Genomic DNA, 12,407 nt, shown 5'->3' on the forward strand with positions numbered 1-12,407 from the left:
AAATAATTTTGAGAGTTGTAATTCAGCTCGTGGCCTTTATCTCAAGTGATTTTTTTTCTTTCTGTGATTTTGACTAAAACAGCAATTTTGGAATATCCTTCAAGCATAAGGCCTATTGGCAGTTTATTTAACTGCTGTGAAATCTATTACGTTAATGATTCTGCTTATATATAGGAGGCACTGAAAAGCTGAACAAAATCTGATACTGTTACCTGGCAGAGATCCTGCTTATTAGATAACAACTTTTTGCTAGCATCATCATGCAAAACGTTTTTCTGGGGTATGAGTTTGTAGAACTCTGATAAGATTGTGGACAGCTCTGTTGGAGAGTTTCCTTTATCGAGGGCCTCCTTTGCCTGAAGAAGGATGCCTTCAGCTCTGCTCACCTTTTAAGGAATTAAAAGCATGCATTTATTTATTTTATTTATTAAACACATTTATAAGGCTGCCCAACTCACACGTGGTGATTCTGAGCAGCTTACAAAATTAAAAACCATAAAAACACAATAGACACTCCCCCCCGGCAGCAGCAAACCCATTCATATCAATCACTTGATCATTTCTGGAGTGACCTGGGGTCCCCAGGCCTGCTGTCAAAACCACATCTTCAGGTCTTCTGGAAAAGAAGCAAGGAGGGGGCCAATCTTCTATCTGGGGGAATGATGTTCCTAAGGAAGGGAGCCACTACAGAGAAGGCCCCTTTCCTTGGCCCACTAGATGTACCTCCCAAACTGAATGGACCCACAACTTGTCCTGCCTCCCCACTCTGGTGGGCCGGGTGGATGTGACTGGGGAAAGGTGGTCCTGCAAATAACCTGGCCCCAAGCCATGTAGGGCTTTAAAGGTGATAACCAGCACCTTGAATTGGACCCAGAAGCAAATCAGCAACCAATGCAGCTCCTGCAAAAGAGGTGACACATACGCAAATCTAGGCTTGAGCAAAACTATGCGGGCCACTGCATTTCTCTTTAAAGAGACAGAAACATTAAGAGAGATAGGAAGAACAAACTGGTGAAATCTCCTGCCATCTTCTGAATTTCAGTACACGGCAGAGAGCTTCCCTCCACAAAACCTCTCACCAGTATGCTGTGTGAGAAAAATAATATATTTGTTACTATTAATGGATAGTCACATCCTAATCTGATCTTTAAAATGCTAAAATACAATTCTGCTAGCATTAGCCAATAGAATATAGTGGGACATAATCTCCAACTTTTAAACCAATGCATATGCTTTTCAAATATGTCTGCTGCAATATAGCAGGTGACATAAGTCCATATAGCTACATTATGTATGTAAGTTGGTGATGGGGCAAACAATTTAGCCCAGTTTAGGCACCAGCCAGGTCTGTGTCTTCAGCCTCTAGAATTCGGTAGCAATACAATCATTGCTTGGAATTACAGAAGCTGAGAGCAGATAGGCTGGGGAAAGCTGATAGAACCTTTAATGGTCAATCTCCACCAAGATGAGCGGAGTGGTTATTGGACTGGAAAGCTTTGGGTCCAAGTCCCCGTATGACCACAAAGCTCACTGGATAACTTTCAGGCAGTCACTCTCTCTGAGTTGTGGGAATTAAAAGAGGGAGAGGGAATCCCCATGTACCTTGCCTCGAGCTCCCAACCAAAGGTGGGTGTAAGTGCAACAGAATAAATAATTAGGTTATGATAAAACAAGACAGGATTGTTTGGGTGAGGGACCTGCACACATTTCACAGCCATATAGCTTAGTTAATTCCCATATAATAGTACATGCACTTCAACAAAGTTATAATCAGAATTTATGCAATTACTTGATATACTGTACATGTTTCATAACATCTTAATCCCAACTGTGCAGAACATTGTCACAACCTAGAGATAAAAAAATATGTTTGCCTAACATTTCATTTCTGTTCACATGCTCTAAAAGAACTAATACTTCCAAGCAAAGTTGCCATACATCATTGAGACTGATGCTTGTTACAGGCTTATTTAACAGGTCATCCAGGTGTCCGACTGCTTCTGTCCAGATAAGTTCCACAAGCCTACCAACTGCTTCAGACAAAACGCTGGAATTGGCTGCATCTGCTATAAACACCTGTAAATAATTACAACCGAGATGCTAAAAGACAGTCAGCAATACAGAACAGTTTAAAATAAAGCCAGTTTGGTAATTAACTGCATGGATTAATTGCATGCAGGACTGCACAATACAGGTAGTCCTTGCCACTATTTGTTTAACAACAGTCTGAAGTTACGACGGCCTTGGAAAAACAGCTTTACGACCTGTACTTGCAATTGCGGTTGTCGCAAACAGTCAAACCAACCCCACAGTTGCATGATCGAAATTCAGGCACTTCGCAGCCAGCTCGCATTTACGACCAGTTGCAGCATCCTGCAGTCACATGATCATGATTTGCAACCTTATTTTGCCAGTTTCTGGCAAAAAATGTCCATTGGGGAAGCTGATTTGCTTAACGACTGCAGTGATTCGCTTAATGACCATCGTACAATGGTCTTAAAATCGAGTCTGGTCACGTGGTGACTCACTTAACAACTGCACTGCTTAACAACCAATTTTCTGGTCCCTATTGTGGTTGTAAAGTGAGGACTACCTGTACATTCAAAATATTAAAAATTATGAACAGAATCTATTTAGCTCTAGTTTTACCCTCAAATGCATTTTAAAAATATGTTTAAAATTTCTGAAACAGAGCTGAATAAAAGCCATCTAGTTTTTTGTTTTTTTAAATTATTTTTAATTGCAGTTATTAGTAAGGTACTATCCATAAGCATAATAGTGCCAGTGGGTGTATGCTGGTTATTTCTGTACTGAAGACCTCTCCATGCCTTGGAGTATGTATAGGGACTGCAGAACTGCTTCTGGAATGACAAGATACCATTGCATACGTGGGCTGTGAAATGCTCTGGATTCATTCCCAAATAGCAACCCTGCTGGATATCACCTTTGAATTAAACAAATTATTAAATGGTATTATCTCCTTGGCATTCTCTTACTTTTCCTGTCTGCATTCAGCTAGGAAGACATTTAGTGGTTAGAGTGATCTAAGCTAATTCTGGCGACTAAAAAGAAGCAATTACTATGAGAAAAACTAGTATTTAAGTTTTGCTTTACATGAAAGACCAGTACCATAGAAATCTGAGCATGGAAATCTTTGAAGTCTTCATCATTTAATGAAGACATTAAATAAAAGAGTTGAAAATTACGCTAACCTCTTGCAATTTTTCTGATGCCAAATATTCTGCTTGGTATGGAAAGTCTTTTCTTAATTCAAAATCCATCTTCTTTAGATCTTGAATACAAAGGGCATAGATCCTTCTAGCTTCTTCAGAAGTCTTCACTGGCATCAGTCGTTTTTGGTCCTAAGAAAAAAGTATGCCGTTAAAAATAATTAATTTAAAAATAGGGGGGAAAGTTCATAGAAAACCCACTATTTATCTTCCGCTATGATGCAAAAGGCTGTCATTTTTAAAGAAATGTGCCTGCTCTAAACCTCTGTCAGTTTGCATTTGAGAACAGCAGTTCTCTTGACAAGTCTAGTCATTTATACAGCATACTGATAAACTGCAAGAAACTAGTTGGGAAGTGGTGAGGGGAGGAGCAGCTAATGCTAATGGCTTGTTGGAACATGGGCACCTGCAGGACACCTACTCCAACCTGAATCAGCCTGATCCCTTAGGTGATCCAGGAAGAAACTGCTCTTATCGCCCCACTACCAGGAACTGGAAGGAGGAATAGCTTTTCAGTGGCAGTGCCAATACCCTGGAACAGTCTACCAGTAGAGATCAGACTGACCTCCTCCTTGATAGCATTCAGGAGGATGCTGAAGAATGAATTGTTCCAGAGTTCTAACTAGCTAGGCAGTTTTAGTTTTTTTTAGCTTTATAACAATAACCATTGTTATTTTTACTGATTTTTATCTTGATTTACTAGGAATGTATGGTTTATTGTGTTTTAAATTGTTCACTGTATTTTAAGATTCATCATGGATGTTTTAATGTTTTTACTGTATGTCATATAAGCTGCCAAGAGTCATTCAGATTGTAGCAGGACAGAAATGGAATGAATGGATAGATCAATATTGGCTTGCTATAACAATGAGTGCTGTAGTTACTGTATTTCCTACTTCCACAGAAATATTTTGCAGATGGAGGATGTTGAACTGGTTCAAAAGTTGAACGTTTTGTAGATGGAGGAAGTTGAAGGCAGATTATTTTGACTAATCTGAAAAGCATAATAATAATTATTATAAACGATAACACTAGCTTATAATAATAATGCTTAGAATCATTAAATGCAGATTAGAGACCTACATGGAAAAGGAGATGTTAGATGTTCAAGCTAGTTTTAGAAAAAGATGAGGAACAGAGACATTGCTGATGCATGTTGGATACTTCAGAAAGCCAAAGACTGGGAAGTCATAAACAGGAAAAGAAGCCACAGTCCAGACAGAAGATGGTGAAACAGAATGGCTCCAGATCAGTAAAGGTCTGAGACAATTCTGTATACTATCTTCTTATTTATTCAATTTATATGCTGAATATATATTATGGGAGGCTGGATTGGAAAAAGATGAGTGTAGTTTTAAAATTGGAGAAGAAACATCAATAATCTTTCTATGCTGACACTATTCTGATAGCTGAAAATGCAAATGGTCTGCAAGTTCTAGTAATGAATGTCAAGCATCACAGTGAAAAAAATGGGACTAAGATTAAAGAAGACCAAACAAATGACCACAGGTTCAGCAAAGAGCTTTAGAACTGACAATGAACATATTGAAGTGGCGGACGGCTTTTTCCTTTTAGGATCAAATATCAACAATAAAGGAACTAGCAATCAAGAAATATGCTGCAGAGTAGCACTTGGCAATTGCTAAGTAGCAATTAAGGCCTTGGAAAAGATATGCAGATGTTGTATATGTCATGACCCCGTTGCAAGGCACACAAGAGCCTCACAACGTGGATCATGATCATCAGGAAAGAGAGGAAGGATCACAATCAAATCAATGCTCAGCTAATCACCCAAGCTTCCACACCCATGAACTGATCTACAGCTTAATAGAAGGATATCACTAGGTAATCCAGATAAGCATCAATGACACAGAAGAACTCCAGCCTGGTGCCCCGGAGGACGCACCTGCAACCAGAGGACAAAGACGGCAGCCGGGAAAACGCCCAGACACCCATCACAAATCACATCAACACCTAAATCGCCCCTTCGGTCAGAGGAATGGGGACAATGGAGGGTGGAGGAGCACGGGGTCCGGCAAGAGGGTATAAACAGGGCACTATGCCACCACGCCTCCATTCCTGTTTTTCTTTCTGTCAGCACCGTTTCAATGAACTGGAAATCCTTAATCCCTATTAAGTGAGTCTGTGTCTTATTCGGAGCGAGGCTGGCCCTGACATATATCTACAAATGGTTTTCCCTGTGACACTTCATAGAAGTGAAAGTTGGACTTTGAACAAGGAGAATAGAAAGTGTATTGATGCTGAACTTTGGTTTTGGAGAAGATTCCTGAGAATACCATTTGAGAAAACAAACAGATCACAAAACAAATCAATCTAGAGTTCTCACTTGAAAGACAAATGACCAGGCACAAATTACCATACTTTGGACACCTCATGTGAAGGCCTAGCTCTCTTGAAAAGTCTCTAATGCTGGCAAAGGTGGAAGGAAAGAAAAGAAGAGGATGATAACACCAAGGTGGATGGACTCATTTGCAGTGGTGATGGGTATACCACTGGAAGATCAGAAGAGCCAAGTTGAGGATAGATAATCTTTGAGAAGATCTATCTATAGGGTTGCTAAGATTCATCACCAGCTTGATAACAAATTTATCAATCAATAAAAACACAAGCTATTGTGTCACTGTAACTAAATCAGGAAGGAAAAGCTGAGCTGCTCCAAAGCAATCAAACAGTGAACAGAAATGTCTCCCCCTGCAAAGACAAAAAACAAATCCATTGTGTGTTCCAATAATCAGGCATTGAGGACCAGCCCAGAGGGCTGGAAAGCAGAATTGGTACAGGACACTAAGCATACTTTGCTGCCATCATTGCTGCCTTTGCAGCCATCATCCTGCTGGCTGGTAATGATGGAAGTTGTAATCTCAAACAACTGGAGGAATACAAAGCTATATTATTTGCCAACTTATATAGTACTAGGAGTACCAGTAATATGATTTAGTTATTTTTATTTTTTAAAATATATACTCGGCTATATTAACAACTAAAACAATTACTCTTTTAAAGTCCAGAACATAACAGGTCAATATAGGATTTGATATAAAAACCAATAACATTCAAGGGCATTCAAGATGCCAAAGAAGCTAATAAGCCTTCATAACAGCCATCCAAACTTACCGGGAGTCCTTCCAGCATGCTGTAATGTGCACTTACACAAAATGGGTAGCTGCACTGCTGCTGAAAGCATTGTATTTCAAGAACAACATATTCACCATGTGCTGCAATCTGAAAAAAAAAGGCATTTCATTTTGCAACAGCATTACAATTAAATTTATTTGATAATTTTAATCCATCTGTTCTACTCGATAATCAAAGGGCCTCTTCTTTTGAACGCTCTTCTCCACAACTCTAAAATAATGCATGCACAACCATTAACATTTCTATTTACCTTGGCATTGGCGAGCTCATGCCAGTGCTGTTGAATTGTAGTGTTTTATTAAACTGTAGTGTTTTATTATTTTCTGAATTTTTTATATTATTCTACTGTATTTAATTTTCCATTTTGCACACCAGTTAGGAATGCACTACATGAATGGAAGCATACACATATCCTAAATAAATGAAGTCAATATAACACAAATAGAAAACAATCAAATCCAAGCAGCAACTTGTTTATTAGAACGGAGGCTAAGGTTGGAGCAGGGTACTGGGCATTCAAAAAGAGCTTCTGTGCAGACTGTAGATGCTCCCCCAAGGGAAATGCTAAAGAGGAGACACGTGGGCAGCAGTTTTGCAGGATGAGAATTTCTTAACTACAGTACATCTACCAAGAAGGCCATATCTCTAAACTGGCGATTAACTCCATTCCATTTACTATTTCCATCAAAATCAACAGCAAGCCAGTTAGTAACGTTCTCTGCTTTATAAGGAAGATCCAGCTGCACCCAGGGCAGGGGCATACACAGCTGTTCTTAGACCAAGAGACGGTATCCCAGGACAGAAAGGATCAGGACAAAAATTAGATCAGGAATTAGTTTAATTTAACGATGTGTTAAATATATTAGTTAAATTCAGTCAATGTGGTTATTCCTCAAGTATTTATTTTTTCCCTTCTGTTGCATTAAAAATATTTGGTGGCAAGTTCTGGAATGTCTCTTGCTTTGGAACTCTTTCTGTCAGCCTTTGCTTTGGAGTCCTTGGTGCCCTCTGAGCCTTGTTGTTTTCTTGCAGGCATTTCATTGCCAGACTAGGCAACATCTCCAGTGCGAAGAGGGAGTCTTTGCTTTGTTGAAAATCTTACTGGTAAATGCAGTGTTAAAAATCTGACTATTTAAGAAAGGTTTCAGTGATTTATTCTGAGCCTGCGGGCACAGCTGTTCAGTCCGCCATGTCCCCACTGGAAGTCCCCATCACCTGGTTGTTTTTGATGATTGTGTAACTAATTTCTAGGGATGTACAGTAATTTAATGGCAAGCAAAATCAGTGGTTTAATACATTTGAAATACATTTATAGATTGAAAATGATGCATGTATGTTTACCTTTGTGTGCATATACACATAAACACATTACTTGTATAGCCTTAGAAAGTACATTAACAAAGAAAAGTTACCTTTTCAAGGACATCATATTTTGCAACCTCAAACTCTGAAGGAAAATATGGAATATTTTCATCGTTATCTGCAAACCAACTGGAACAAACAAAAAAAAGTCAGATTCTTATTTGTTGCTGAATACGATTAAGACCACCAGATGAAAATCAGCAGGTCAGTGAAGACAGTGAGGCTTAACTTTCCCAAAGCTAGTGACAGAAGGAACTTCCCCAGGGGGTTCTAATGCCCCTCCCCAACAACACACTGTTGTCAGGGTTAGACAACTAAGCTTCCAATTTGTGATTTGGCACACAGGAATTCTGCAAAGCTGGGAAATGGAGCAGTTTCCACTGCCAGAGCTCACACCAATTCCCACTTCCAGGGTCTTTGGTTCTCTCTATTCTCCAGAGCAGTTAAGTCCCTGGAGTTCTATGGTGCCCTCATACTTGGCTTCAAGACAGCTTTGTAGCTAATGACACCTGCACTTTTAAAAACCTTTCTGCTAAAAAAACAATTGTGATGCAAGGCAAGAAGGGGATGGGGGGCACCTAAAGGTCATTTCTAACAATTCAATACTCTCTTATTGGTTAGATTGTTGTGTCACACAGAACTGCTGGGAATCAGGCAGTATACAAGTTTAACCACCACCACCAATAATATGGGGGTTGCTTTTTGGCTTTGGTCAGCTCATTCTGAATGTTCACAATGGCTGAGGGAGGACAATTACAGGACCCAATCAGCATCCTCCACTTTTTTTACTTCAATACCCATAATCCCCAGCTAGCATGAAGACTAATATATCTTTAGTGTACTACGTTGAAGGAGACTTATGAAGGCCATGACTACTATGCTTACTATTTCAGAGACTAAACAAGCATGAGACTAAACGCCATAATTAGGAACCATGTCATGAGCAATTTATTTAGCAGAATATGCAGGAAGAGTGCAGAAGACAAGTTCAACTTTGATCAGGACCTTAATGTGTGGGAATTTTATTAAGACCAGCCACAATTTCAATGAAAATTCCCCCAAAGAATTATAAAGCATAGGAAAAAAGCATCACTGGTGTCAATTAAAACTATTTTTTGAACTTCAAAGCTATGGGGGATATTTCATTGGGACTGCAGCTAGAGAGATAAATAATTAAACCTTCCTTCCCTGCTCTTTGTGGTTCCAATTAATTCCCCTCGCTTTTTTTAAAAAATTGATTTAACGCATGTTTACAGCCCCAAAATTCAATAACCAACTGCTGAATAATGGCAATACTGTATGTTATTCTGTTAGATTTCTTCTTTAAAAACAAAAACAAATAAAATAAGTATTTTAAATCTTCCACATACCCATTTACTTTAAAATTTCTCAATACCAAAATAATGATAACAAATCATAAACTTAATAAAAATTCTGGTCCTGATCCCTTCTACTGACATCATGATATCAATCGTACCTCTTTTGTGGCCCTTTGCTGCCAGAAAAAGTTAACATTTTGTCTTAAAGTGCAGCCTTTGACAATAAACATACTGCCTGTTCTCTGCAAAAGGAGGAAATGTAGAATTTGCCTAGTAAAATGTCATGTAGGCAGAGAACTATCAGCCCCTTTGTCTCTCCAGCCAACTGCTGACTAGTGTGACTGACAGAAGCTTTCTAGGAACTCAGGCAGTGTTTTCCCATTATTTGCTCCCTCAACTGAGCATGCAATGGACTGACCCTAGAATGTTCTGCATACAACACACTGAGCTAGGATTCTCCTAATCCCCAAAAGATCTCCTTGGAGAACTTGGTTACATTTTTAAACAAAAATAATACATAAAGTAAAGGAGTTACCTTAGTTTTTCTAAGTTTCTGCTGTCATCCCATTCATGCTCGTAATTCTCCTCAGAAACGCTTTTTTCCTTAGGACTGTCATCTCCATTTGTTAAGGTTGTCTCCATACCTATTTGTCATGCAATATTTACTTTATACCTATTAGCTTGAATGAGTACATAAGAAATGTAACCAGAAGATACTCTAAAACCTTGGGAAGATAGATTGCCAGGGCCAATCTTAACATCTGGCAGAGTAGGGCAGCATCTCAGCCACAGATTTGGAGTACTGTGAAAGGACACCAAAGTTTTCTCTCATTGAAGTCATTACTGGACTTTTCATGCAGAGAGCAGGGTGCTTTGGATGCTGCTCTGACAGAGTAAGAGGATGCCAAATGCTGTTTTGCTTCTTGTGGCAAAACGTCTTAGCCTGGGAAGAATCCACTGAAATTCTAACTTTGTATTCTCATAAAATAGGGAGTTTACCTACCTGTCATATAGTTCAAAATACTTTTAGGCTACTTGTATAGCTGGAAATACTGTTGAATAAAATGTCACTAATTCAAAAGAAGCTTCCTTACCTGTTTCACAGGGCACTGTTTGGGATAGCTCATAGTTCTCAAACTGCAGAAGTCTTCTTTCTTTGATTGAATCCCATATGAAATCAACATTTACCACAGGCAGATGATACTTCTGGATGGTTTTCAGATGACTGGGGCTGAGTGCATCAGCATCATCAGAGACAACATGAGTGCACTGAAATTACATTAGGACCCAATTCATAATATGGAGCATTACCCTTACCGACTCATGCTTGCACAAAACCAGAGGTTCCATGTGTTTTTTAAATAATTGGACATAAGTTTAATCACTTTTAACTGCTTTCTTTCTCACTATTCAGTCCTTTACAGAATTTTTAATACATCTCTTTATCTGTTTTATTTTCTCAGAAAGGTGTAAAATCTCCCTTTGAGCCATGTCTGAAGTTTTCTTGCCAAAAGTACCCAAGTGATTCACCACTGCTTTGTTTCCTTGTCTAAGAAATAAATCCCATAATCAAAAACATATCTTTTAAATTGCAGCTTTTCTAGTAGAGGTCCCTATTTAAAATATATTGTATGTGTATCAAAATAATTAATCTAATCCATAGTGTCAATAACTTGTTTAAAGACACTTTTCTCATAATATATAGAATACAAAGAAGTTTTGCATTTCCTACGTAACTCCTACAAAAATTCAAACTTCTTCATTTCTGTAACAGTAAATCATTGTTTGCTATTATATCAGAATAGTCTTAGTTCTGTTTTCCCATACTGCCTAATTCTTGCAGCCTTAACACCGCAGAGTTGTTGGAGTCTATGACATAAAATCTACTCTATTACATACAGGTAGTCCTTGCTTAACAACCATTCATTTAGTGATGGTTTGGACTTACAACAGCTGAAAAAAATTACTTATGACCAGTCCTCACACTTGCAACCATCTCAGTATCCCTGTGGTCACCTGATCACAATTTGGCCTCTTGGCAACCAGTTTGCATTTATAACCACTGCAGTGTCCCTTGGTCATGCGATTCCCATTTTCGACCTTCCTGGCTGGCTTCTGGCAAGCAAAATCAATGGAGAACCACGTGATTCGCTTAATGACATGTGGTTTGCTTAAGGACCACAGTGATTTGCTTAACGATCACTGCAGAAAAGGTCATAAAATTGGGTCAGATTTGCTTAATGACCGCTTTGCTTATTCTGGTCCAATTGTGGTCATTAAGCGAAGACTACCTGTATACAAGACACAGAACCCAAACTAAATCGCTCATATTTACCATTCACTGATAGAAATGTTTTTCCATTTACCCAACTGTGTTTCATTCCACACTGAAACTTCTATCCTGAGTTTGCTGCTCCCCCTACCAAAGACCCATAGAAATAAGGTTAAACATACCTCTTGATTTAACCCAAATGAAATCTGCCCACCGTTTTCCTTAATGCATCTTTTCAGTCTGTTCTTTTCCAGAATTGTTAACTTTTTCATTCTCAGAAAGAATGCACAGCTGGCAAAAATTGCAATTGTCATCCTGCAAAGCAAATTTCAAATCAGAATGGTTCCAGCAGGGAATATATTTTTTATTCTTTTGGGCCATGATGACTCAGATTTGCAATTCTAACCTGAGCGTGCCCAGTACGGGAAAGCTTCAATATCTACTCAATACATGTATGCAACATGGCTGGCTTTGTGATCATCATTATTTACAGTCAAAGACCAAGAATTTTATTTATTTTATTTTGTTTTTGTTTTTATCCCACTTTTATTTTATTTTTTTATAAATAACTCAAGGCAGTGAACATACCTAATATTCCTTCCTCCTCCTATTTTCCCCACAACAACCACCCTGTGAGGTGAGTTGGGCTGAGAGAGAGGGACTGGCCCAAGGTCACCCAGCCAGCTTTCATGCCTAAGGTGGGACTAGAACTCTCAGGCTCCTGGTTTCTAGCCCAGCACCTTAACCACTAGACCAAACTTAAAAACATAAATATAAATACAATAAAAATCCCAATTCAAGTTCAATCAGATACATAAAATGTTTGCAAACAGTAGCTACAATATTAAACAATGAATAAAAATAGTGACTGAGCACCCTTGGCCACCCTTCTGAACTTTAGAGAAAATTTATCAACTAAAATGGACTGTTCAGCCACTGGGGCTTATTGTGAGATTTCCAGGAGCCACTCTGAAGTCAGGTAAGAGACTGACCAACTCAGCAGACTCAAGACCAGACTTTAGAGATACTGTTACACTGTATTCTCCAGGTTACAGCTGGAAAATTATG

At 38.8% G+C, this 12,407-nt stretch overlaps 1 protein-coding gene across 1 annotated transcript in view; it reads right to left on the reverse strand.

Annotated features, from left to right (window-relative positions):
• PARP4 (poly(ADP-ribose) polymerase family member 4) overlaps positions 1-11,653 on the reverse strand; it is a 52,585-nt gene extending 40,932 nt beyond the window's left edge. The window contains exons 1-8 of the mRNA XM_063305800.1: positions 11,522-11,653; positions 10,162-10,336; positions 9,603-9,711; positions 7,799-7,877; positions 6,366-6,473; positions 3,213-3,362; positions 1,939-2,076; positions 213-386 (exon numbers count right to left, since the gene is read on the reverse strand). Of these exons, the coding sequence (XP_063161870.1) occupies positions 213-386; positions 1,939-2,076; positions 3,213-3,362; positions 6,366-6,473; positions 7,799-7,877; positions 9,603-9,711; positions 10,162-10,336; positions 11,522-11,653 (1,065 nt within the window). The remainder of the gene's footprint in view (positions 1-212; positions 387-1,938; positions 2,077-3,212; positions 3,363-6,365; positions 6,474-7,798; positions 7,878-9,602; positions 9,712-10,161; positions 10,337-11,521) is intronic.
• Between the last annotated feature and the right edge of the window lie 754 nt (positions 11,654-12,407).

The sequence above is a fragment of the Candoia aspera genome, chromosome 5, assembly GCF_035149785.1.
Source record: "Candoia aspera isolate rCanAsp1 chromosome 5, rCanAsp1.hap2, whole genome shotgun sequence".
Classification (NCBI taxonomy): domain Eukaryota; kingdom Metazoa; phylum Chordata; class Lepidosauria; order Squamata; family Boidae; genus Candoia; species Candoia aspera.